This window comes from Prionailurus viverrinus, unplaced genomic scaffold (genome assembly GCF_022837055.1).
Source record: "Prionailurus viverrinus isolate Anna unplaced genomic scaffold, UM_Priviv_1.0 scaffold_45, whole genome shotgun sequence".
Lineage (NCBI taxonomy): Eukaryota > Metazoa > Chordata > Mammalia > Carnivora > Felidae > Prionailurus > Prionailurus viverrinus.
Window position 1 is genome coordinate 304,477 of NW_025927610.1, and position 27,778 is coordinate 332,254.

Sequence of the window (27,778 nt, forward strand, 5' to 3'; positions counted from 1 at the left end):
GGTAGGGCCGGGAGCTGCCAGTGCCGGGACCGATGACAGCACCAAGGTCCAAGGAGAGACCTCCCGAGGGAGGACGTGGCCGGGCCCTGCGGGCTGGGTGGGGAGGCTCAAACAGACCAGTCCTGAGCCTTCCCAAGGACAGGCTTGGCTTTGTGAGCCCCAAAGGAGAAGAGTTGATAGATGGGGACCAAGATGGGGACTCTTGGTTGGGGGGGGGGGTGCAGGGTCACTGCTAGAGAGAGGAGGAGCCCCCGGGGGGATGCGGGGTTTCAGCTGTGCCCTACATCCGTAAAGACATCAGTCTTCCTCGCGGGTCCACCCCAGCGCTGAGGGGAGGGGCAGGGGGCTTCACCCAGGCTCCACATTTTGCCAAGCAGTTTGGAAAGAGGGACAGAAAGGAGCCCTGGGAAGCGGGTCAGGTGGGGGGGGGGGGTGTCACAGGCTCCCGCAGAGGAGGCACCGCATTCAGGGCTCCCCGCTGGCCACGTGTGCTCAGGGCGGGGGGGGGGGGGGGGTCACTTCACTTCTCTGGGTCCCACGTTCCTCGACCGTAAAACGGAAGTAGTGACATCAGACTCTGAGGGTCATCTGGACCCGACAGAATAGTTATGAGAAGGACGCTGGTAGCTCCTCAGTGACTATGAGTCCCAGAGAGTGAACAGGAAGCCCCTGAAGAAACTAATTTGTGTTTCGAAAGTTCCTTCCCCTCGTCCTGTCAGATTTGACAAGGGTTCTGCCCCGCGCAACTTGGCGGGATCCCCAGCATGTGCTGGACGCTTCGTGAAAAGCTGCTACGTGGGATTGAGATTTCCAGCTACTGAGCTGGAATCCAATCAGGACGTGTTTGGAAAGAGACAGAGAGAGCTGTGTTCCATGAGCGGATCCAGGAAAGCAGAAGAGGGGGGCTGCTGCGTCCTACGATGACGGGATCCGGGAGGGGAGAGGAGGGGGCTGCTGCGTCCACCATGTGAGGCCAGTGGCTCAGAGCACAGCCGGGAGCCCGTCCAGAGCTGGCATGTGGCTGTGTGCTCGCTGGGCTGGCAGGGACCTTACCTGTGGGCTCGACGTCCCTGATCGGGGCTCGATGGCCAGGCCCAGGGTGACCCCGCCGGCCAGGGCCTTCTTCAGGCTCTCCTTGACCTCCGTGAGCTCCAGCTCCAGGTTGACGCGCTCGGCCTCCTTCTGCTTACACTCCTCCTCCAGCCGCTTCAGCTTGCCTTCCAGAACCGCCTGCGGCTTCCTGCCTGCAAGCCCACGGACACGCTGTCGCTGCGGCCAACAGATGGCACACGCCGCTGCCCCTCGCGCGAGCTCTGCACAGCGCTGTGGGCCAAGCGGCCCTGACCTGGGGTCCCTTCTACGAAACTCAAGTTCAGCTGTTCGCTAAAAGAACAGTGACCATTTCCAACGGCTCTGCTTTCCTGCAGCTGGGAGACTGTGGCCCTGGAGGCCGGAGGCCTGGATTCCCACAAACCCAGAATTCTGGGCCCAGGCCTCAGCGTACTCACTTCAACACAGGGGACTCAGAGCAGATGCCTGCAGGGGTGCCGCTGGCTTGGAGAGTCTGGCGGTTGTCCTGTCCCAATCCCCCCCCCTCCCCCTGTGATTCCTGGGCCTTCTCTCCCCCCGGAGGATCCACGATACAGCTTTCACCCCCACAGAACAGGCATCTGTCGCTTCAAGGCGCATTTACTGGACTCACTTTATTTGAAATGTGTCCCACAGACATAAGGCGCCTGGAAACGTACCCACTGGACGTGCAGGAAAACTGATCCCAAGGGGTTACTCGGCTCGCGTGTGTGGCCCTGGCCTAGTGCTCACCGCGTGGGAGCTGGTCTAACCTGTCTGCGTCTTTGCTACTCTGCAAGCGTGAAACAACGGAAGGAAGAAATCCTCCTTCTGTCTTGTGGGCCGAGGCTCCTACCCAGGTCTCTGACTTAGCATTTGGTTCCCCGCAGGCAGGCGGCCGGCTGCCACGTCTGGCCCCTCCTACGGGTTAGATCTCACTTGCTCAGCCTATATCTAACCTCCCAGTCTTTAAACTCCAAAAGCACTTCCTGTCCCAACACTCATTTAGCCCCGAAGTCCGGAAAGGCTGGACTGAAAGGCTGGAAAGGCTGATGAACTGTTTCACATGCAGGTACGCCAAGGCCTCCCTGCAGGTGAGCTGTGTGAAAGCAGGCGTCTCCCCTTCGGACCCCCGGGTCCTCTGCACAGCATTCTTCCTCTGCTCCACCCCGAGGCCAGCAAAACCGAAACCTAAAGCGTGAATCTTGCCCCAGGGTAAGAACCAGTCTTGAGCTGAGGCGACCTACACCATCTGCACAACCATGAACCCCATATTCCTTGCCCCTGCCAGCAAGAACAAACCTGCCTGATCCAGAGACACCCCTCTCTCTGGTCCTGACTCGGTTCTCCAACAACGGCCACTGGGGCGTGTTTCCACTATCCTGGCCTGTTTCCCTGTTCCCTTCCAGGAGTTCAGACGCTGTCTCTTCTCGGAGCACCAAGGGTTCCTTCTACCTCTTGCTTGGGCTCCTGAATCGTACCTGTCCCCGTGGACTGTTCTCCTGCCAGCAGCCCCAACTGCTTCATCATACACATGACTGGAAACTGCTGAGCCCCGCCTGTCCCGTAACCTGAAGAGGGGACAGCTCCCGGCGGCCCCGCCCACCGGCCCTGGAGAGCAGGCGAGCAGGCTGAGGGGCGGCCCCGGCCTCCTCTGGCCTGTTCTGCTGTGCCACCCTGGGCTTACCAGCACGGAGACGGGCGGTCTTACTGAGGGCAGGACAGGAAGTGCACACTCTAACCCAAGGAGGTGCCCCCGCATACCAGCATTCACTTCGATGGCGGCCCTCAAGTCCTTCCTCTCCTTCCGGAGCTGGGCCAGCCTGTTCCGCAGGGTCTCCTTCCTCTTCAGCAGCTCCTCTTGCTTGCCCTGCAACAGCTTGGCGTCGGCTTCGACCCGGTTTTTGCCATATTTGTACTGGTCAGCATCTTAAAAAAAAAAAAAAAAAAGAAAGCCACAAAAGAAAATTAGGTTTAATTAAGCAGATAACAGGGTAATTCATAAAGCCTATTTAAAATCAGCCAACTCGAGGTGCGCCTGGGTGGCTCAGTCAGTTAAGCGTCTGACTTCAGCTTAGGTCATGATCTGATGGTTCGTGGGTTCGAGTCCCGTGTTGGGCTCTATGCTGATAGCTCAGAGACTGGAGCCTGCTTTGGATTCTGTGTCGCCCTCTCTCTCTGCCCCTGCCCTGCTCGCACTCTGTCTCTCAAAAAGTGAATAAGCGTTAAAAAATATATTTAATAAAAATTTTTTAAAAAATCAGCCAACTTGGTAAAAGAAACTCTAATCTAGCTATTTCGCTAGCTCAGTAAGACAAAGAATGGGAAGCTGGACTTGAGTAGAAAATGGACAAATTCGAATAGTGTCGATAGCTTCCCAGGAGTCTCTGAGTTGAGTTAAGGGAACACAAACAGAACATCAGGGCATTTTTTAACTCACTTTCCTTTGCAGCACGCAACAATCTTCAATAAGGCTGCGGCTCAGCATTCTCTAATCCACACCAAGAGTAATCTCCCGGATGTGGGCACTTCTCTGTATTTTTCAAAGGACTTCCGTGAATACCAGCACATCAGAGCCCCGTGACCGAGCCGCCTGGCAGTGTGGCCGGCTGGACGCAGCTCTGTCCCCTGTGCTGCGGTGGGTGTCCGGCCTGGACCGAGCACACGGGTATCCGCTGGGCGAGTGAAGGAATGCACAGGAATACGGGGTGTCTGTGTGCAGCGGGGTCTGGGTCTGACTGGCTGGGCCGGAATCCCATCATGCCACATCAGCTGTGCGACCTGAAACAACGCGCCCCGCCTGTCTATGCCTCGGTTCCCGCAACTGTGACACAACGGCTCCCAGGGCTGTTCCCGGGGCTAACTGGAGATTTATGGAGCATGAAATGAGCACTTGCTAAATGCTCATTAAATAAGAGGAATGAATGAGTGAACGAATGAATGAACGAACGAATGAATGAACGAAGAGGAAACCAGTCTTAGGGAAACTAGTCGGAGATCTGGCCAACGCTACCGCATTAAATCTTGTCCTCTGAGTATGTGGGCCTTATGAGGACAATAATTCAGAGAAACCCTCCCTGGAAAAACACCCTGAAGACACAGAGATGCCACACATGCGATCAAGGGTCACTGGCTTCGGAGCTCCCACTGCCTCCTGCACCTGATTGCGACTCAGGGGCCTCCTACGAGTCAGCCGCACCCCTGCGCCCCGCCGCCTCACACCCCACAGCACCACCATCGTCGGCTTGTGTGTCTGCTGCCCCAGGGGACTGGCAGTGACCCCCTGGGCAGGTGTGTGGTGTGATGCCAGAGAGGCCGCCAGGACTGGGCAACGAATCTCCCCGAGGCTCAGCTCCACCCCTCATGAAGCAGAAGTGAGAAGCCCACCTGGAGGTCCAACAAAATTTGAGATCTGTACCTAAAACGCATCCCAACAAAACCACAAGGTGCCCGGGATGGGGTGGACCCTCACTGGCAGCTCCAGTCACCATCAGTGACAACAGAGTCCCCAGAGCCCCAGCCGGCCCCTGTCCTAGATGCTGAAGGCGCTGACTCCTGCAATGAAACCCTGCGTTTAGGAAGGCAGGTGGAAATCTTCGTCCCCAGGCAACCTCCCCTCACTACAGACAGACAGACCGAAAGAAAAAGTACACACACCGCATGATATTAAAAGGACCGCAGCCCGAGGGTGACGAAATCGGCCATTTGAAACAAAAGCACTGCGGGCACCGGCTAGAATGCTCTCGCTGACTTCTAACCGGAGAGGCTTTCCCAACAGACCTGCATGCACTAACCTATAAATGTCCACATCTCTGGGTCCCCGTGCCATAAACCCTGTCCAGCCTGTAACGCAACTGGCTGAATTCAGCAAAAACACTGAATGCAATTATTTTTTTTCTTCTGTCACCGTTAGATGTCACCAAAGTTAATACAGGTTCCCTACAGAAGGTCTCATAACATAAAGGAATAAATCACCTGGGAAATGAAGGAGCAGGGGCCCTGGGAGAGATGCTGTCAAGACAGAGAGCTCATAAGGGTCGGGTCCCATGTAGCAAGGTTCTGGGGCACAAGCTATTTCCTTCCCCCATGTCCCTCCACGAATGAAGAGCGCTAACCTTTTAAGTGACTATAAATACACCCAACTGCATTAGAGAAATAAGATTTGCCAGAAAGATGAGGTCAAAATTAACCAGCACAATAACATTGTGACGAGGGGGATTTGGTCCAACCGGCTCCTGACCTATCTGCTCGAAGTGCCCGTATGAGGAGAAGGAAGTAGAGACAAGCTGATGTACAGAAGAGAAGCCCCCTTGGGGCACAAGCGGCCAAGGATTGTCGGTCAAGTCCAAGGCTCGTCCTTGTATGTGGCCAAGGAAAGGGCCGCCCTCTCCATCCCCAGACACTCTCACACTCCGAACGTCCGTCACAGTGCAAACAGGAGGTCACTCAGTCAGGTGCTGAGAACACCTGAGGGGTTACTAACGAGCCAGCTGGCCTCATCGTCGCCTCCACGGAGACCGTCTACCAGCCAACGGCACCGAGCCAGATTCAGAAAGTACAGACACAACTCCCCACGCGGTCTCCGGAGTCTGACTCCCATCCTCCTCCCCTAACACGTCCACACCCGCTCAGGAGCTCCCGAACCTCGTAACGGCCTGAGCCGCAGCCCCTTTACCAGCAGGTCTGGCCGAGAGCTTCCCCGGAGACCCGAGCAGCTGGGCGGCAAGCACCCTGCGCGTGCTGCCCGGGCAACAGGCACAGCTGCCCCGCCGGCCGAACGAGTCGGGGCCCGGCGCCGCCGGGGCCGAAGCAAATCTGCACGGGCGTGGACGGCGCTGTCACCTGAGGTGAATCCACCGCAGGTGGGGAAGGGCACCGGGCGCTCGGGCGGGCCGGGTTCCCCCTCGTGTCCTACTTCTGCTCTGCTCGGCCCCCTGCAGATGTGGAGTCTGACGGCAGTGCTCACTCTGGTTCCGTTACTGGCCAGTTGTGAGACGCTGCGGGAGCCCCTCGGTCTCTCGGAGAGGATTTCTGCGTCTGCACGGCGGGGCAGACGACACCACCTGCCCTGATAAAGAGGCCGGGCGAACCAACAGGGGAACGCGAACATCGGCTCGCAGACCGTAAGGCGGGGCACGAACACGCATCCCGTCAACCTTCCGCCGCTCTCGTGCCTGGAGACCCACGGGGCACCTCAGAGATGTCACAGAGACCACAGCCACTTGTCTACGCCGCCAACACGGGGAGCCGAGCTCACAGAGCGTTCGCGCGGCTTGACAGAAGTCACTAAGTCACCAACAGACTGGGGACGCAAGCTGACGTCTGCTGACCCGAAGCCCAGGGCGCCTACCATCGTGTCCTAGGGAAACAGCGTCAGAGCGGTTGCACGCCGCCTGTACGCCTAACCGGCCAGCTTTGCTTCTCCTTTCATACAGCGCTCAGAAGAGCGCAGTTAGAGACCGTCACCCGTCTTCGGCCCGGCAAGGAGGCAGGGTGACGATGAACGCAGTCCCCGCTCTCCACCGGACCCCCACACCTGGCATCTCTACCTGAGCAGGTGAGAAGACGGCTCTTACGGCCCCAGCCCTGCGAACCGCACCTGAAACCAGAAAGGATCCGGACGGTGAACTTACTTGAAGGCGTGCGTTTCACGCTGGATGCCGAATCGGCTTGTTTGTGCTGACTGCTTGGGGTCTTCCCCTTCCCCGGGGCCCCACTGGAGGCTGCGGGGGGCTTTTTACCCTTCAGCTGTCAAAACAAGCAGAAGGAAATTAGAAACAGACAATACAAAACACTCTTTGTTTTCAGTAAGTTGTCTCAGTCTCCGAATCCTTCCTATAACCTAGCACGGACGGAAAGCCCGCGTGCGTTCCAAACACTGAGCTGCTGTGGTTTTCCTGCTCTGGCTTACGTGGGTCTGGAGCGGAGGTCCGAGGCCACTGAGGAACTTGGATGTCTCCAGTTGGGATGCAATGAAAGTTATATACACTTCTATTGGGAGATCATAAACGCTAACCAAGAAGCTGGCACAGGCAGCAGGATATCCGAGAGCATTTGGTGGAGATTCCTAAAAGTTTGCGTTTCTAAAAACGAACGGCTCGTCTTTCTGGGGGATTCTCTTTAGGGGAGCGGCATGGCCGAGCATCAGATTTCTGCTCGAAGGGCCCTGCCGCTGCCTGACGTCCTCACGGGACAGGTAACTCCCTTCTGATTCATGGACGGGTCAGAGGACAGAAGCAAGGAGAGCGGCACAGGACCAGTATGAACGCAGTCGGTTCTTGGGAAAGATTCAACGGTATCTCTACTCCTTCACTGCAAGCCAGCAGACGCTGGGTTTTGCTTATGTGATCCACGTGGGCCTTACTTGTGTCATCAATCAACCCAGAGTGGCGGCAAACGTCGACTCCAGACCCACGCTTTCCCACAATGCTTCGTTTGCTGCTATTGTGGGCCCAGTGGTGGGGAGGTGGACAGACGGAGCTTCAGGCTCTGACTCTATGATTTGGGACACGCTGAGCAACTCGTTACAACTTTCGGAGCTTCCATTCGCTCATTAAAAAAAACCATAAATATACCGAGTCCTCCCCACAGGGTTCCTAAATAAGTCAGGCGACACGCCAGACACGTGCACAACATACGGCAAACTGTAGGTGCTCACTAACTGAAAGACCTCTCCATTAAACAACAGGTCCCCTGTTATTTGGTCAAAATGACCAAACTAGCACAGGAAACCCAAAGGCTCTACTATTCAACTTACAAACGTGTCTCCTACCTTAAAACAGGGTAAAAACGAATAAAAACAAGCACATCGAAATGACGTATCGAGTCATTCCAGACTAATCTGGGGACAAAGCCAATGTGCCAGATGGCATACTTGTCCCACAATTTCCACCTAACAGAACTTTTATGCCAATAAAAGGAGAGAAGTCCGTAGACACATTCGTGTTCACTGAGTGAATCTTCACAGATCTGAGCAGTGGTCGTTAAAAATCAGAAACAAACAAACCTTCCCTGGGATTTTGGTGAAATCGATGAGCTGGTTAGAGCTCTGCCAGCCTCCGCTGCGCGAAGCGCTAGGACCTTACCAGGCAGTCACTGCTTCCTACGGTTACCCCAAAAATGGAGCAAAAAGAATGCAATTTAAAGTGTACCCCTCTGCTTCATGTTTGTAGAGTATTCTCATATCGTGGTGCTTAGATCTGTATGCCAAGTACAGAAAGTCCTCGGGCGGAAAATGCATGAACACACCAGATTAGCACTGACACTGCAATGTTAGCGTCTGCCGTAACTAGGAGGTACAGAGCAGACAGCAGTTCAACATCCAGCTTATTTACTCGGTGATAATCCAAAATCCTCATTACTACTTGGTTTTAGGCAGTACGCTGTAGACTCGTTGCAGAAAAATACTGTAGCATCTCGAAGATCCTGTTCTATGTTTAAAGACCAAAAGCAAGTCGTACCTGGAGTCCAGCGTTCCTCACGTACGTGCGATGGGAACATATTGTAAAGAGCTTGCAGTGCAAGAATGTTCTGGAAAGTTATACCGTCCCTGTCCTTTTTCGAAACCTTTGCCTTAAGTCAACGTAATGCACAATATTCACTGGGGAATTTTCCAAGAATAGGAAAAGAGCCAGATTTAGGCCAAGAAACACAGTGCTTAAGCCATGAACTAGTTAGGAGTGTTTGATCAGTTCCTGGGCGGCAAAACATCGATTGCATTTGCAAATTCTGTTCTAGTTGAGGACAAAATCCCACTTCACCCTTTATGGGTCTCAGCCACTGCGAGCTGGGGGCTACACTATCCTTGTAACGCCCTGCAGGAGGCCCGCGGTTCAGACAATTCTAGAACAGGATGGAAGGAGATGCTGTACCTGGGAGCTGAGCCCGACAGAAGACGCCCTCCCCAGAGAAGAGGTGTTAGTGGCAGACTGAGTGCAGGAGGGAGGGTATTTGTAATGGTTACAGGACAGTCTGTCGGCAGACGGCCTAGAAGCCTTTCTGTCAGCAGGCGGGTAGCGCGCAAAGATTTTCGGAGACGGCAAGTTATCGTACAGGACTGCGTTATCATAGAGCACCTCTTCTCCCAGGCCTCTGGCACGGGAAGCAGGAGGGCCGTCTTCAGGGTCCCACTGCAACACACAGCTTCGTCGTTAGTGCCCTCGGCCACAGAAAGCATAGCAGAGACATTATTAGTACCCCCAAAACGCATACGTGTACCCCACGCCGTTACCAAGAACACACACGCGCATGCACACACACGTACGCGGACAACTTTTCTACTCTGGGAGACCCAGGAGGGGTTGCTTTTTTCCTTAAGATCATTCCCAGGGTAGCTGGCTTATGACGTTTTTGTTTTGTTCCTTTTCTTTAAAAGCAGAGGGGAAAACAAAGAGGATTTGACATTTTTTCTTTAAAGACCCCAATTCTGGAAGTCCTAATCCAGAGAGCGGAAGCCATGTGACAGCCTGGGGGCCCAGAACCCCAGAGCTCAGGCCCAGAAAGCACTTTATTTTACAGTAACCACTACTGCCCGGACATCGTTTTAGGTGCTTCGAAACTGTTGACCCCTCCATGTCCCCCGGGGAATCTCAAGCTGCGGGAGGAGATCGCGGCACAGAGCCCGGCCCCCAGCCGCGCACGGCGCTGCCTCCAAGCTGCAGATGCGCCAGGGTGACACCACCTCCTGACTCCGCCTGTCTGTCACGCACGCGTCAGCGGCTCAGGTGTCACGGGTGACCATCGGTGTGCACCCGGGTGCCGCACTCTGTTCTACCTGAAGAAAGCACAGCGACCAAAACACAAGTCTGTTGAAAGAAAGAAATCAAATCATCGCAGAAAAGAGGACGTTTCAGAATATGGCGGATATAATGGTGCTGTTTTAGCAGGAAAGGTTTTCACAAGGGACTGGAATAGCTACGGGCCACTTTAGAGCACGGACATTCAAGTGTGAAGCAAACCCAGACTCAGAACCACAGCCAGAGACCGAAAGGTCTTTACCAATTGCTTTGCGCTTTCCAAAAGAGAGAGAAACTTGAGTTCCTAGGTCGTGCTCATTTTACCCTATTTTTACACCCTTCTGGCAGCACGCTGTAATTACAGCCTTTTGTTACAAAAATAGAAGCGGTCTGAGCCTCACGGGAGGGGCGCTCCTGTCTGCTGCAGCCGCTTTGACGTGTCTATTTCTGTGATGCGGGGACCCGCCCGCCATCTACACGCGCACAAGCCTGGGCTGACGGCCCCGCGGGGGCAGCCCGGCACACAGCTGTCCAGGGTTGTCTGAATGCTCCAGACTGGACCATCGCCTCCCCAAATGCCAAAGGATCGGGTCACACGGAACGCTTAGAAACTGATACTCCACGGACGTTTCTAGATTAAAAGTACCTCAGAAGGTCCCTTTTGAGACCCGCTTTCATCTCGCGCTGGCGTAAGGGGGGCACGGAGGGTCAAGGATCACTGAAGTCGAGACCCTGACAAAATGCCAGGTTTGGGGTCAGAAGGCACGCACTTCGTAAAACCGAGCAAGGAAGCCTCCCGAACAAGGGACGGCCTGGTGCTGGAGCCCGGAAAATAGAAGCAGTTTGAAGAGGGGCCTTTGCTTCCAGGAAGCCCTCGGCAAGCGAGAGAGCCACAGACACTGCACCTGGGACCTCAAGTTGCCACAGCGCCGCACACACGTGCAGAAACAATTCCTAAATGCAGAGTCCTTCCAGAATGGTGGGTTTTTATGTCTGAATCGGACGACGCTGCGGGTGCTCGAAGGAAAGCTCATTCCTGGGGACGGGCTGAACCCCAGTGACACAAACCTAAAGGGATGGAGGGGTGGATGGGGCGTGCTCGTGTCAGCCCACCCAGCTCTCCCTGAGCCCTCCGTGTGGACGGCAAGGAAGAAGGCAGAAAACCCTTGGAGGAAGAGGGACGCAGAAGGGCCTTTGGGTGGGAAGGCCCAGAGGCAGTTTTGTGTGTTGTCTTTCCAACACAGGGGGCGCCTGGGACCAAGGGCTCAGAGAAGCTCACGACTGCGTGGGAGAGAGTGGGTGGCTGGACCTACCACCAGGGGTAAGGCCACTCTGTCAACAGGAGCTGGTGGCTGCACGGAGCAAACGGAGGCCAGCACAGCCAGGGGCCTAGGAAGGCAGAGAGACTGTCCGAGAACCTGCTCTCACAGGGGCCACCATGCAGCCCTCCATGAGTCGGAAGGCCACCGGGGGACAGAGGCTACAACTCCTGTGTTGTGTCTTCAATCCCTAGTGCAGACCCTGGGCGCTAGGGGCCATGCGGCAAATCAGGAAGGAGGGAGAGAGGATGGGCAGGCAGGGAGGAGGGACTGCGCGATAAGGAATCCAGTAAAGAGCCTGCAGACGGGGCCCTACAGGAACCCCAGGGCAGGCCCGAGGGGGTGGAGGGAGGAACGCCCAGGGCAAGCTATCCAAGACCCTGGGGACAGACACATGACATCACTACATTTGATAGCCAGCTGGTCACCTCTGACCCAGACCACAGTAACCTTCTTTTCAGTTTGCTTCTACTTCTGAGCTCCAGGAGTCCTTGCCTGACCCCCGCACTTCCCTCGAGAAGGCCGTGATCTCCCGGTGCCTGCCTTGGGCAGGTGTGGATTTGATGACCACACAAAAGAGGGGGCTGATTGGGGACGTCCATCCAAGTACCGAGAAAAGAACAGGTGAGCAAAACAGCAGGAAAAAAGTCCGAAATACCTTCCAAGATTTGAAAAACACAACAATAAACACATTCTATGCCAAACTTCGAAACGTATCCTGACGCGATGGCAGCTTTAAGCCCACCCAGTACCGGGGACCAACGGTAAGATGGTTCCTCGAGGGCCTCTCCCCTGGTGGCCCGGAGGACGGCACGGGGCCTGGCCCAGGGAGTGTGCTCAGTGACGGCTGTTCTGTTCGGCAAAGAATGTGGAGATGTGTTAAGAGTTTACCGATGAGGTCCGCTCACTGCGTACAGGACACAAAGTACTGAGAACCGAGCCGGCCAGCCTGAGGCCACGCAGAGCTGTCACTGAGCACCTGCACTGCATTCCTACGGGCAGATATGCCGCTCTGGACCAGGGGCCGGGCGTCCCGGGTGCTCCAAGGCCACCAAGGGGGAAGACGCCTTGAGTCTGAGGTGCGGCCACTACGCCGAGGCAACATGTCCCTTCTGCTCCCTGAGAACCGAGCCTGGGCTCTATTTTGACATATCTGAGGTGCCGTCCTACGTCCCACATTTTAGGACGTGTTGAGACACAATGACGTGGACGCTGAATGACAGCGTACTGGTGTCCAGGTACCCACTTGCTCAGATGCACACTAAGGTCACAAACAAGCCCGGGAGAGAGGGACACGGGTTCCATCCCGCCTCAGAGCACGGCCAAAAGCCCTCTGGCGCCTGGCCTGAAATCGGGGTCCCGGATTACAGGAACCCTCACGCTGCCCCGCCTCTGACACAGCCGAGCCCGGACCCCCGTACGAGTGGCGCACTCACCGAGCCGTTAATGCAGGGGACGTCGTCGTAATGCAGCGCCGTGCCGCTGGGGTGGGCGTAGCCGTTGGAGGTGCTCCCCAGGTACGGGTTAGTGGAGACGCCACGCCTGTTCATGAAGCTGCAAGAAAGGAGGTGAGTTAGGCCCCTCCAAGGCCACCCAGAGTCTCACCCGAGATGGGCTGGACGCTCAGGCCAGACCGGAGGTGGCGGGGGACAGAGGCGCGAGCTGGCACGCCGGCAGAAGTGGGGTGCTGGGTTACGGCAAGGACAGGCCGCTCTCCTGTAAGACTAGGGAACACCGCCTGCAGGGCTGCGGCCAGGACCAGAGATCACGCATGCCGGGACATGACGCGGGGCCGGCACGTGACCCAGCTGTTCAACACAAGCGACAGGTTTCCGATCTGCAGTGCGCGGCAGGGGCGCCCGGCCGGCTGCCTGCTGGCTGGGGCTCGGCCTTGACCCTCCGCCGGGCGCGCACCGTCTGTGGCTGCTTTCCAGCGCTTTACGGGCTTCTTCCAGGAGCCTGCTAACATGAACGCCCTGAGGCAGAGACTCCCAGCCGGCAAAGCTGAAGTATTTACTATGCGGCCTTTCTGGGGAATGTTCGTGGAGCCCAAGCTCCTTAGGGCACTGTCAGCACGCGTTTCTCCAGTTCCCAGTGTTCATGCAGCATCGCTACCTCAAGCCACTCGCCTCCCGTGGGTGCCTCCTTCCCTGACAGCGGCCAACACGTCTCCAGGGGGAACGCCGGATGGGGCCACCCCCTGCTCTGAACTGGCGGCTGTGACGCTCCCACAGCAGTCAGAGTGCCGCGTGGCCTGCGGGGCTCCACCACCAGCCCGCTACCTCCCTGCTTCTCCCTCTCACCAACCACCCTGCAGGCCGCCCTGCACAGCAGCTTTGCTCCCGAGGTCCCTCTGGTCTTTCAGCCCCGGTGGGAATTTACCCTGGCACACGAGAGCCCCTCCCCGAAACCGCACAGTAAGGGCTTCAGTGCCCCTACCCTTCTGCTTGTGCATATTGCTAATCGCCACCTGATGTGTCTTTATGCTCGTCCCCCACGACGTCAGCCTCAGGAGAACATGGCCGTGGTCACTCTTGCCTATTCCTGGACCTCAGGAATCTGGCCACAAGGCGCTCGGCCTATACGTGCTGGATGTGTGCACGTGTGAACGGTTTACTGGTGAAGTTTATGTTTGTGAGAAGTGAAAGACGTAAATACCCAGGGAGGAGATAACCTAGATAGCATCCTCTCCAAACTAAAATAAATAAGTAAATAGCTAAACTAAAGTAGCCTCCGGACTTCAAGATATATTACAAAGCTGTAACCATCAAGACAGTATGGCACTGGCACAAGAACAGACACTCAGATCAATGGAATAGAACAGAGAACCCAGAAACGGACCCACAAACGTATGGCCAACTAATCTTTGACAAAGCAGGAAAGAATATCCAACGGAATAAAGACAGTCTCTTCAGCAAGTGGTGCTGGGAAAACTGGACAGCGACATGCAGAAGAATGAACCTGGACCACTTTCTTACACCAGACACAAAAATAAGCTCAAAATGGGTGAAAGACCTCAATGTAAGATGGGAAGCCATCAAAATCGTCGAGGAGATAGCAGGCAACAACCTCTTCGACCTCAGTCACAGCAACTTCTTACTCGACACGCCTCCGGAGGCAAGGGAAACAAAAGCACAAATGAACTACTGGGACCTCATCAAGATAAAAAGCTCTGCACAGCGAAGGAAACAATCAGCAAAACTAAAAGGCAACCGACAGAATGGGAGAAGATATCTGCAAATGACATATCAGATAAAGGGTTAGTATCCAAAATCTACAAAGAACTTATCAAACTCAACACCCAAAAAACAAATAATCCAGTCAAGAAATGGGCAAAAGATATGAATAGACACTTCTCCAAGGAAGACATCCAGATGGCCAACTGACACATGAACATCATCAGGGAAGGACAAATCAAAACCGCAATGAGATACCACCTGACACCTGTCAGAATGGCTAACAACAACTCAGGCAACAACAGATGTTGGCGGGCATGCGGAGAGAGAGGATCTCTTGCAGTGCTGGTGGGAACGCAAGCTGGTGCAGCCGCTCTGGAAAACAGTACGGAGGTTCCTCAAAAAACTAAAAATAGAACTACCCTACGACCCAGCAATTGCACTACTAGGCATTTATCCACGGGATACAGGTGTGCTGTTTCAAAGGGACACATGCACCCCCATGTTTATAGCAGCACTATCGACAGTAGCCAAACTACGGAAAGAGCCCAAATGTCCGTCGATGGATGAACGGATAAAGAAGATGTGGTATAGATATACAATGGAGTATTACTCAGCAGTCAAAAAGAATGAAATCTTGCCATTTGCAACTATGTGGATGGAACGGGAGGGTATTATGCTAAGTGAAATTAGTCAGAGAAAGACAAAAATCATATGACTTCACTCATGGGAGGACTTTAAGAGACAAAACAGATGAACATAAGGGAAGGGAAGCAAAAATAATATAAAAACAGGGAGGGGGACAAAACAGAAGAGACTCATAAATATGGAGAACAAACTGAGGGTTACTGGAGGGGTTGAGGGAGGGGGGATGGGCTCAATGGGTAAGGGGCACTAAAGAATCTACTCCTGAAATCATTGTTGCACTATATGCTAACTAATTTGGATGTAAATTAAAAAATTAAATTAAATTAAATTAAATTAAAAATAAAAGGGAGGAAATCCTACCATATGTGACAACATGGATTAATCTGGAAGACACCACACTAAGTGAATTAAGCAAGTCACAGGACAAATACTATATGCTGTACCTTTATTATCATTGAGGTGAGAAAATAGTTTTTAGTCTCTATCATCCGCCCGGTTTTGTTTATATAATTGGCTTTCCAAATACAAAACGAATGTGATATTACAAAAAGGAAAAGTTCTTAATGAAAACTAATAAAATGTGAAATAATCATGTTACTAAAAGAGGTACAGAAAAAAAATAGTCTGGAATAAAAATACATGTATTTTTAAAAAATTGTGTTTCTTCACGGGATCTTAGATTTCTACGGTAGCTAGGTGCATAAAAATGGGAGAAAATGAAACTGGTGAGGGCAGGCCTGGGAGAGAGGTCTTACAGCGAGGCCAGCCTGTGGTTCTGTGAGGAGAGGAGGAGCCCGTGGTCCGAGGGGGCCCCTTCCCATCTGTCTGTCCCATCCGTCTAAGCACAGGCACCACCTCTGCTGGGCCAAGGCCACGGCGCGTGGTCCCGCCTCACACGTGCACTCTTCAACGTGAAGAGAACGGACACAAATGTGTAGGATGATTCTATGAAATTACATATAGGAACAGGAAATGTGTAGGAAAGAAAAAGACAAGAAGAGAAAAACACTTAAACAAAAAATTTAAGAACTCTGCCATGACAGAAGGTTTTTTGTTCAAAGATATGTATTTAAGGTTTTCTAATTTACATGTCCCATTTGAAGGCATCATGGGCTGAGTCACCGTGTGCACGTGCGGTCGGCGAGCACTGTGACACACAGCCGCCGTGGTGGTCACGGACCGCGTGTCGGGAACACGCACGGCGGGGACCGTCGAGTGCTTGACGTGTGGCGGTGGGCACGCTGGGGCACAGTCGCCAGGAAGGAGTGGGCTCCAGCAGGGGCGGGACAGAAGCCGGGAACAGACCCCAGAGAGGTCGCGGACACGCGGGACGGCCCCGCTGGAAGAGGCCTGGGCCTTACGGCGGGGGACCTGCACCCCCCCCCCCACAGGTCTCCGGGCCCTAAGCTGCAAGGCGAGCCCCGTCTGCGTGCCAGGCCCCCGTCTTCTGCCTGCTGCTCTTTCCACAATAGGGGTTTTAACCAAACATAAGAGTGGACATGAGATAACAGAGCACACGCTACCTGCTAAATCAAGACCGTATGACGCTCCCAGAAGTACGCGTACCGTGGTAAGATACGGACTGCCAAGTGCACGGATCTGGGCCACTGAGTGCACTCACGCTGCTGGGCGGCCGGCACCGCCCTCCACCCCCAGACCTTCCTCCTCTGAACCTCCGTCCCCATGACGCCCTCCCTCCCTCCCCGCCCCCGGGGCCCTGGGCCCAGCGTCAGCTTCCAGCCTCCAGAATCCGCCAGCTTCAGACCCCATGGGAGCGAGGCAGACAGACCGCGTCCTCTCGCATCTGACTTATTTTATTGAGCACCGTACCCGCAAGGTGCGTCCCTGTTTTGAGGGGTTCACGGGAAGGTGACTCAAGACAACAGCTCCTTCCGGCCTGTCCACTGCCCTCTCTCCGCCCACCCTGATCCACAGCCTTTTAGCGGGGCGTCACTACTTCCATAGCCTCCTCGTGGGTCTCCAAGGGAGCGTGACTTGAAATCAGGGTCAGGAAGAACATTCAGAACGCCTCTCTTGTACCATATAATCGATACATCTCGCTTAAAGCTAGGCTAGGCCGTGGGAAAACAGGTTCCAACCGTTCACCATTATTAATATTCTGAAATACGCTACTTTTCCCGGGAGAATTTAAATTACTATATTTTTACTGCCCTCTTCCCAAAACACATCACTGTCCTTTCCCCTCACACATAACCAACGCACAGACACTCCCCCCCACCCCCCCGCCCAAGACCTTGGAAACATTCATTAACCAGCTACCATTTGCGTCAAAGCAAAAATTAATTTAATCCCAGGACATTTATTGTACTGGCGAGCTGCCATAATTTATATTCTGAACATTATTTACTTGTTAAACGTCTTCTCTCAAGTTTTGTAAGCACTTTTAGCTTGCAAACTGACAAACGAAAATCCACTTTATCGCTAACATCTATAAAGATTTTAACGAGGTACCAAAGAGTCTTGCAGCCATAAACTCCTTGCACGCATCTTTTTAATAAATGATTTCTCAATATTGCAATCTACATTCCTTTCTCAAAAATGTGGCCTCCCCACATTTGGTTTACATTAATATTCCGCTCATTTGGAAAGCCAAGTTTTGTTCTGGGGGAAACGCGGCCACTCGGGGCCTGTCAGACACGCGATGAGTACTTTGGTGATTACAGCTGAGGTCACGGGTGCACTCGGAGAGGCTCCAGAATCCAGTAAATTCCGAAGAAGCAGCTAAAAACCATAACCTCCTTTCTTTTATGTCACTCTAGACATGGAGATTTTGCAAAGCCCAGTGTGATATTACATTTCTTAAAAAGCCGCTTGATTAAACATTCTTCAATGACTGCCATGTGCCGAATGACGAGGGGGGTTCACTGCAATTCACCTGCATTTTGTTGACCAGACAGGGTGTTATTACAGAGAAACGACGAATATGAACAGAAGAGTCAGTTGACTCAGTGACTTGACTGAGTCACTCTGATTCTGACACTAAGAGCAGGAAGTCCACACTTGAGAAAAACCGCTAAGCGTTACTGGAGATCTGCTGGAAAAGCTGTAGAAAACTAACTCATGTTGTCAAGGCTATTGATCCACCTCAGTTGGGGGTAACACGTGGCTCGATCCCTAACACGAGCCCACGTTCCTCTATCCGCCCCAGAACATCTCAGCCAAGCAAGAAATGTTCACTCCCCAGTGCCGCTCGAGGGACGCAGGAACGCGGCTCAAATTCGCCGTAGACACCACGTGTGTGGCAAAACGGCTGGCGGGACTCGGGGGGGAGCAGGCGAGTGCCAGTGTGGACACGGGGGCTCATCTTCTTCGCACTCAAAGGGACTGCCGGCACGTTTAGCAGCACGTGTGGATGGTAAACCCCATCACCCGCTTTGTTCCTACCCACCCCGCCTCGGCCCCAAACGCAGACCCTCCGTCCCTACAGACTGTCTGTGAGGGGAGCAGAAGCAGGCGCCTGGGGATCGCAGACGCGAGACCGGGAAAAGCCTGGCCTCTCCAGAGGGAGCCGAGGCACCGGGAGCCTACAGACCACTTGTCCGGAATCTCCACGTAGTAAATGCTGCGCGGGACCCGCCTGGGTTCCTTCCTCCTCGAGGACCCAGCACCTCCCCAGCACAACCGCAGGGCACAGGCTTTCAGACCAGTGTTATTATGAAACTGGTTTTGGCCCCTGGAACTGCCCGCAAGAGTCTCGAATGCCCTCAGGGGTCTGGGGCCCTCACCTTGAGAGGTGCTGCTCTGTCATCATTACGTTACAGAAATAGGAATCAAAGGGATGTTTTCAGACATACAAGCCTTTTTTAAAAAATGAGATCGCAATTTAAGTTTTAAGAGTACATGACTGATGACTCTGAAAATTCCGCCCCGGTGACAGCAATATGGAAGTCACGTGTCGCATCAAAGTGTTCCCTGAGCGCAGGGGCCAGAGACCTACGGCCCACGGGCCACGGCCAGCCCACTGCCTGTTTCCGCAAATAAAGTTTTATCGGGACGCAGCACGGCCATTCGCTGATGCGGGGTCTGTGGCTGTGATGGCAGAGCCGGGCAGTTTTAACAGGGAACGTGGCCCATAAAGCCGAAAACACTTCTGGCACCTGATGGAAAAAGCCTGCCAACCTCTGCTCCGATAGAAAGCGCTCCAACAGAAAGTGGGAATGACAAACATTTCAGCAAACTTCAGGTCAATGTAACGCCAAAGGGAGAGTCTTTAGTGGTTTTCCTTCCCCTTGAGGCTACACACACAGGCAGTGAAAAAATCCGTGAAAAGGGAGCACTGTTTAGCTTTGGTGCCACTTCCCAGGGGTCTTACCAGAAGGTTTGCTTGGCTGTCTGAATGACGTTCGCGGACGTCTCCACGTCGATGTAGTCGTAGTGCAGGGCCCCGGGGTCTGTGGAGGAGCCCGTCTCAGCCAGCAAAATTCCGAGCCATCTGCCCATGTCCTCTGAGGAGGACGCCTAGCGGGGGAAGGGAGAAGCGTGCATTTACTTAAGTGATGGTAACGAGCCCCACACTTCCCAACTCAGCAGAGACGGAGCGGCAGAAAAGGGAAGGGAACAGGAAGCACGGAGCGGGCACAGAGGACGGAGCCACGGTCCCGGCCTGAGTGACAGGCCCACGCTGCGTGCACACCAAGCCTGGACACCGGGAGTCACGCACGGACTTACACCCAAGGAAACAAGATTGAGCCCCGCGATGCCGTCCGGTCTGGGGAACGGCAGCAGGTGCAAGGTGTGGAAATTGCTATGGGAGTGAAATCGCAGCTGAAGGAAGCAGCCTAGAAAGTGTCTGGCCAGAAAAAAGGATCCCCCCCAGCCCCGGGCAGCCTCACCTGGCATCTGGATGGGGCCCGTGCCTCTGGGGGGGCCAAACCCTGTCCCACTGCAGCCCTTGGGGGGGGGGGGTCTCCTAAATGGGCCTGAAATGGCAAGCTTAATTCTCTTAAGATAGCACAAGAAATCAGCGAAGTTTTCTACCAGTTTATATAAGTGTAGACGAGTCTATATAACTTTATATAAACATAATCACGTTTCACAGTCATTGCCCTGCTTGGTGCATGGTATAGCTTTAAGATGTTCGAAATGGTCCCCATCCCAAATTTGATCCGTTGAATTTGCAAGTCGGAAATATATCTTTAAGACCCTGTTCATTAAATTTTTAAATCATCCTTATCGTGTGATTTAGAAAATCAGATACTTTACTTTATAACGGTATTTGAAGCATTTGATTAATCAAAATACAATGTTTAAAAAGGTAGGGGATGCTGAGTTATTAAGCACATAAGTTAACAGAATGAGAAAGAAAAGAAATATTTTTACTAAAATGACTAAATTTTAATATAAAGACAGATCTGCTAAGTTAAGCTTAAAGACTCCAAGAAAACGAAGTTTTGCATTCGTAGCCTTGGCAAGTTGAACGCTGATCAGAATACACATAACTGTAAATATTCCCAGAGCCGTTAACACGAGAGGAGCTATTTTTCTTGTGATCATAAAATTGGCTGGCAGTAACAGCTCCCTCCTGGCCGGTAGGGCGTGAGGCCCCAGGACAAAGCAAATGGACTCGAGTTATGTGCCTCCCCGGGGGAGAAGGTAACCAATGTTTGGGGAGTAAAAGTGAATTCATTTAAATACTTGGGTAAATAAAAATCCCAAATGTGTTGTTCTCTTTCATCTTTCTGTCCTTCCCCAAACAAAATCTGGATCAAGAAAGTATCTATGACTCAATCTACACTGAGGCATCTGTAACTATTTTATCTAAGCATTTTTAAAAGTGTTTTCACACGCCACGTAATGTGTGATTGATATAGTGACACTAGAGTTTATTCGTTGTTTTCCTCATAGTTTATAGAATTTTCTAATAGGCTTTTTAAAAAGTAACCCTGTGATGCTGGACTGAAATTAGAGGTCTTGGTTATGATCATAACTTTTAATACAGATGTGGGTGTGTGAATGCACATATGTATATACATGCACACTTAGAAATATGTACCACACATGTAACACATACACATGCACGAAGACATGTAGTGCACGTGTGCTACACACACACACACACACACACACACACCTATTTCCCATTGCCACTGGGGGGATTCCACCAGGAGCTGTCCGGAGACACGGCTGGTTCCCAGGCCTGGGCCAAGGGAAGGTACGAGATAAGCCTGGAGCATCTTACTGTATCACAACGTAAGGAAAGTGCTCAAAGAATGACGGGGACCATGGCATCTTATTACAGGGACACAGCAAGGACCACAGGGGCAAGCAAAGTTCAGAGGGACTTCTGCTGACCAAATCTGGGAGTTTTCCACCAAATAAGGCATTATAATCACTGAGAAAAACAATATGCCATGAGTCCCCGCAGATATACGTACATAAGGGATTAATAATTAACGGGAGGAAGGGAGAACCTTCCTTACAGTAGAGGCTAACTAAGGAGCACAAAGTGTGATTTAGTTACCACGACGATGGTCGCTTCATCAATGGATGCCAAAATTAGCAGGTGAAATTCTGAGTGATAACAGGATATTTCCACAGACGGCCTCGAAGTAACTTCCCCATGATGCTTTTAAAAACAAAGGGAGGGGCGCCTGGGTGGTTCAGTCAGTTAAGCGTCCGGTTTCGGCTCAGGTCACGATCTCTCAGTTTGTGAGTTTGAGCCCCGTGTCGGGCTCGGTGCTGACAGCTCAGAGCCTGCAACCTGCTTCGGATTCTGTGTCTCCCGCTCTCTCTGCCCTTCCCCTGCTCATGCTCTCTCTCTTTCTAAAATAAACACTGAAAAAATTAAAAAAAAAAAAAAAAAAGACAAAAGGAAGACAGTAACTGCAGGGGGAAGCCTTGCAGACACCCTGCCCAAGGCATCAGTTACCACCACCAGCCGAGGGGCCAAGTGACGGATGCGCCTGCCCATGTGGCCTGCAGCACACAGCCCTGCTTCCACGGCTCCCGCCAGGGAGGCCTGCCCGCAGTCTAACAGCGAGGAGACAGAGATGCGCCCAGACCGAAGGCCTCCATGCAGTAACTGGTCTGTAACCTCTGCACGTCTCTGTGCCAGGAAAAGAGCCAGCTGGACCAAGAGGCGTTGGCTGGGGTTTCCTCGTGCCTTCGAGGAACACTGTGGAGATCAGAAAAGCCGACCAAGGTCGAAGAATCAGGTAACAGGAGGGTGTGAACGACCATTTCCTGATTTTGATAATTATACTGCGGTTTCGGTAAGGGAATACTTCTGTTTTTAGCACATGTGCAAGGAAGTATTGAAGGAATAAAGGGGCAACGTGGCCGTAAAAGTCTGAGAAACGTTACACAGAAGGAGAGGAAGGGGGTGCGGGGGGAGCGCCCAAGATCCCGCACACGGCAGGTCGCTTCTATTGCGGGATACGGTGGAGGGTGCTTGGAGATTTTCCCACTGCTAGCACAACTTTCCCGCAATTCTGAGACTGCCTCCAAATAAAAGTTAAAGTGACCTTAGAAGACATACAGATTACAGTTACTGGCTGGCGTGCCGCATCTCATGACTGACCGAGGTGGGGCTGCCTGCGGGTGGCCGTGTGCGTGCGCGTGACTAATGACGGGGACAGGGAGGAAACACGGGGAAGGGGCCGCCCCGCCCGCGGGCTGCAGACGCACAAGGGCGCCTTCCCTCCCTGGCTCCCCGCCCCAGGTCTGCTGCCCAGGCTCAGCTCGCACGGGAGACGCGACCCGCCTTGTTTCACAACGAGGACGTTGTCTCCTCCTTTGGGTTTTCACCTCTCTCCCCTGCGCCCACTCTACGGCTTTCGGCCCACGTTTGCAAAAGTGCAGATTCCGGCCTGACACTCCTGTTTTACAGGCGGATCAAAGGGCCATGAGGGGAAAAAGACGCAGTGTGATCCCGCTGTTCCACAGCACGGGGCCCGGGGCCCAGAGCACATAGTGGGTCCTGGCCAGCTTTGCAGGCCTGCAGCCCCGTGGGAGGGAGCACTCCAGTGCTAGTCTGGTCCCGCCCCTGTCGGAGACAGTTTCTGTGAAAAGAGTCTCTGGAACAAACACCTGTCTCCCATCAAGACCTCCCAGACCATCGACTGCACAGCCCGTGCCCACGTGCTCTGAAGTTCACACGCCTGGTGTTTGTGGACACATGTGTGTGCATGTGCGTGTCTTCGTGTCTAAGTCATGGTAATGTGAATGAACAAAGGGCCAGAAAAAAGAAGGTCTGAATTAATAGGGGGTAGAAATAAATTAATAGTATAATAGATGAAAAATAAAATCGGAAGTTGTCAGCAGATAATGAAGAAACCAGTGTCGACTGCTTTTCCGCGTCAGCGAATAAGAAGTTCCCAAAAAGCCAGCAAGCACGTAACGCATGCACACCAAGCAGAGGGCTCCTGAAAGCGAAAGGTGTCCTTTTGGGATTTCCGTGTGACTGGCCTGTGAGCCGCCGTCTATTAAGGTTGTCTAAAAACACCTGTTCTGTCTGTGAAGAACATTCCGAAGGGCAAGTGAAAGAAATACCATTGTTTCAAAGGTAGACCATCGTTAGGGGAGAAAGGGGTGACTTTACTGTGAAAAAGCAGTGTGCTGTGTGGAACCGTGTATTTAACCACGCCAATGTGCGCACACGACAGGAAGCGAGGTGGCGTCTGGAGACGGGGGGCCTGCACCGTGCAGTGGGAGGGGGCGCTGGCTACTCGCACCATCACAGAGAGGAGGTCCCCATGGCACGCACGAGGGACACGACCGGAAGCACGGTGCCCCGGGGCCGGCGGCGGGGACCGGGCAGGAAGGAAAAGCGCCCGGCGGGTCTCCGAGGGTGGCCTCGGGCAGCACCTCACCTCCAGCACCGCGACCTCCTGTCCATTGCGAAGCAGCCGGAAGGTCAGGGGGTGTTTGGAGTCCAAACCGGGGATCACGTCACAGCCGCGCAGAGGGATGGAAACGATGTGGGTCTTGAGGTCGGTCCTGTCCTTGTGGAAAATGAGCTTGTTGTCCTTAACCCGACACCAGCGCTCCCGCCAACGGCTGTTGGAGAGCACGTTGAGATAGCCTGCAAGGGGACCACGGAGACGGTCAGCGCGGAACCGCCCCCCGCACACCTGCAAGTGCAAGTTTACGGCAACGGGAAGGGCTGCCCCCACCCAGCGGCTCACTTCACGCAGAGTCGGGGACTCCTGGGAAGGCAGGCGCCCCCTCCCCCCAGAAGCCCCTGAGGGCCCGCATTGGGGGTGGGGGGGGGGTGCATGCCAGGGAGTGGTTCTGGGAAGGTTAAGGGTTTCGTGGCCATCTGGGGTCGGGCTGGCCGAGCTGAGCCCTCGGTGTTTGCAGGGTGGGAGGGAAAGGACGCAGTGGTCGTCTTACATGACCAAAGGGACACCATATGGAATAGGACGAGATTCACTCCGGGCAGCTGCACAATGACACAGCCGGGGCAGAAGTTACGGGAGGCAGATTGTGGCATCACGTGAGAAAAACACTACCCAAAAAGGAAACTCTATTCTCCTACTCTGCAAGGAATAGGAGGCCTTGGGGGGCGCTGAGTCCCCCGCTGCTGGGTGCATTCGAGCAAATGATGGAAGGTCCTGGGCACGAGAGTCCTACAGAAAGAAGGCAAAGATGCCTCCTGGCCTTTCCCGCAGCCCTCGCGTTTGACGATTTTGTCCGACTGGTGGAGTGCACCCAGACGGGACGGGAACGCCGGAGTCTGAAGGCGTAGGTCTCTGACACTAAAGACACCATCGGTATGTGAACTAACAGGGCAGGAAACCAGATTTCACAGGGTGGCTGCTGCTTCCTCCCGCTCCGTGATGCTAGGAGATGGCTGCCCCCCGCCCTTGAGACGCAGGAAGGGAGTGCGTGGGGCTTAGAACCCTGGCCAGAAAGGAAGAAACGATACAAGGATTTCACAAGTCATTGCACTACTCCTCCCACTCACGCATGCGTGTGCACACACCCACACCCACACCCACACCCACACCCACACCCTGCTCAAAAACAAAACAAAGTCTCTCCAATTCGGGTTTTGTATCGCCTTTTCCAAAGGGTTTGGGAGCACGCATTTTGCTTCTCTCCACGTCTAACACACACAGTCCTGCGTCTTACACGCTCCATTAGCAAAGGATAAATGCTATACACAAATCACAATCACAAAACAAAACCCCCAACACACAGGTAAGTTACAGGGCCCATAGTGGTGCTTTCTACATCACGTATAATCATTTGCTCGATGAATTCATGCATAAAATGCACAGGTAAAATGTTAAGTCTTCATTTGGCTCAGGGTGACATCGGTTCTACCGCAAGGTGCACTGCTTCTCCTGGAACTAGAATTTTCATTTGGGGCTAAGTTGCTGTACTTGTGAAACTGGGGAACAAGGGGAGAAGCCAGCCCATCGGCTCAAGTGCCTGGGACCTGAGCTCCTCGTGTCTCACACACCTAGGAGAGGCTGCAGGGACAGGAAGAGAGGCTGGAGTCCAACCGGAGTCTGAAAGGGCTCCTTTGTGAAGGAGGGGGTCTCTCTGGACCTGTGACTTGTTCAGGCCAGCGACTGCTCTCCAGGAACTTAGTGGACACACGGGTGACCAAGTTTCACCAGGAGGCGGTGGGCTCCAGGGCACTGACAGACATTGTGACTGGGGCTGGCAGGAGCAGTTCAGGGACAGGGCGGCCTTGGGGGGACAGGAGGTGCCTGGATTGTTGGAACCTCGGAAAGCATCACGGGAACCCGGCCTTGGTGCGCAGGGTGATGGGGGAGTGAGACGCTAGGATATTTATTGAGGAATGTGAGCGACAAGACCTAGGAGCTAGATGTCTTCTCAGGAACAGTGATGACACTGCCTTCACACTTGCACGTGGCTTTCCACTGCAGAGCTCGACACGTGGGGGCACTCTCGTGTGGGCACACGGCCCTGCAGCATGGCAGGGGCAGTTACGGAGCCCGGCTCCACTAACCAGGGCGATGGTAATCTCTGGAACAGGTCCAGGCACTCTCGTGATATTTTCTTCCCTGGCTGAATCTGGCCCAGAGTCACCAATACTATCAATTTCTTGACATCTGAGTCCCAAACGGAATGGTTACACTGGACAGAGCCTCATTTTGTTTGAGCATGACACCATATGAAATTACCGTATTTGACGCCTTCCTCAGATTTGTTTTCAGTTCCCAAAAGGGAAAGGCAAAAGGGAAAATCACAGTGCACGCGAGGCCGGTCTCTACACACAGTGAACACCACAGTGACGCGTCCACATCGGGCAGCAGGCCTCCACCACCAGGCTCGCTGCCCTTTGCTCTTCCAGAAAGGGGTGGCCTAAAAATCCCATCTTCTGGGGAGGGAGCACAGGGAAATGACACACAGCCATCTAGGGCATCTGGAGTCACAGGGTCGGGGGACACGGATCCCGATGGGCCCCATGCACATTTCAGCTGTAGCACACACCCACCACCAGATGGTGCCAAAGCGCAGCCAGGCCCGCTAAAGACCGGGAGGGACGGGTCCTGCCGCGAGAACCGTACCCCCCAGGCTCAACGGCCACCCGGGTCCGGGTCAGTTCCAGGAACCGCACGAGGCAATTCGGAGGCAATTTTATTTTTATAAGATCCCACCCATCGTGTCAGGTGAGACGTCAGTGTATCTTAACAGTTTGGGAATTTCAGTGTGATGTTTTCAGATCAGTCTTGCTCTGGACGCTAACGTTTCTCGCGAAACCGTGGCAAGAGGCTCAAGGTTCCCTGAGAGCTCGATGGGCCGGAGACTGGACACACACTCTCGCATGCGGCCGTTTGGATTGCTGGCGTCTCAGGCCTCAGCGCCAGGTGCTCTCAAGCACAAGCAGCTGGGGAGAGCAGGCGGGAGCGGGGCCGAGCGTCCCGTGTTCTCCGCAGGGCGAGAAACGTGGCGTCTGCCTGCCAGGCTCTGGTCCCCTCTCGGGAGGGCTCTGGTCCCAGTGTGATGGTGGTTTCACTTGCGGCGAGCCTTGGCTTACAATCGGCCGGGAGGAGACGCCCAGGGGAAGGAGGGGAGACCACACGTCCTGACGCTGCCACTGGCTGGTCCCGGTCCCGCCCACAGCAGAACTCCCCTGCCCGCCTTAGATGCCTGCCCCCCAAAGGCTCACGTGTCCAAGAACGAGGATGCCAACACCCCAGGGCAGCGACTTATGTCAAGGACTCTTTCCTCCCCCTTGATTAAAGGTCACCTGATGTCCTGTGGGGCAGGCTGTGACAGAAGGGGCGAGGTATAGAGTTTCCCCGCGTGCCAAAAAACCCTACTGTTGACAACTCCACGAAGTCACAGAATGCTAGATGTAGAAGGGACCCTGGGAATATCCAGCAAGGCCTCTCACTAGCTCAGGTCATGCTGCCTCCAGGGACCTCCGCCGTAGGCCCGGGACCTCTCCTTTCCCCCGCTTCTGTATTTCTCAGTACCCAGGCTGCTCCCCCCAGGACTGCCCTCACGCTGCTTTGGTCTGTCTGTCCGTCTGCTTGGGTTTTTTAAAATAAGCTCATCAGGTGAGCAAATAACAACAACATTACTTATTAAGCGTGGAGCTTAGTGTTTCATGACTTCATCTTTAACTTTCTTAAGAAGACCAAGTAAGAATGGGCCCATTTCCCAGAGGAGGAACCTGAGGCCTAGACAGATTCCACAATTTGGTGAAGGTAATTCAGCCAGTCGGTGGGCGTGGGCTGCACTGCCCCTGTCTGCCAGGCTCTGCGCCGGGCACTGGGGCGTGACTAGGGAGCCAGGCAGTGTGAACGTGACCCAGGAGGATGGGAGGGACAGCTGTGGGATCAGGCTGGGACACGACCATCAGAGGCTCTGAACCGGGAGGCAGAAG

At 53.9% G+C, this 27,778-nt stretch overlaps 1 protein-coding gene across 6 annotated transcripts in view; it reads right to left on the reverse strand.

Annotated features, from left to right (window-relative positions):
* AFAP1 (actin filament associated protein 1) overlaps positions 1 to 27,778 on the reverse strand; it is a 148,430-nt gene that overhangs the window by 7,782 nt on the left and 112,870 nt on the right. For 5 of the 6 annotated variants that reach the window (XM_047847311.1, XM_047847309.1, XM_047847308.1 and 2 more), the window contains 6 exons: positions 23,778 to 23,989; positions 19,280 to 19,425; positions 12,559 to 12,676; positions 6,702 to 6,816; positions 2,833 to 2,997; positions 1,054 to 1,244 (listed from right to left, as the gene is read on the reverse strand). In XM_047847311.1, the coding sequence (XP_047703267.1) occupies positions 1,054 to 1,244; positions 2,833 to 2,997; positions 6,702 to 6,816; positions 12,559 to 12,676; positions 19,280 to 19,425; positions 23,778 to 23,989 (947 nt within the window). Of the gene's footprint in view, positions 1 to 1,053; positions 1,245 to 2,832; positions 2,998 to 6,701; positions 6,817 to 8,939; positions 9,198 to 12,558; positions 12,677 to 19,279; positions 19,426 to 23,777; positions 23,990 to 27,778 lie in introns of all 6 variants that reach the window. The other variant, XM_047847313.1, reaches the window with a different exon arrangement.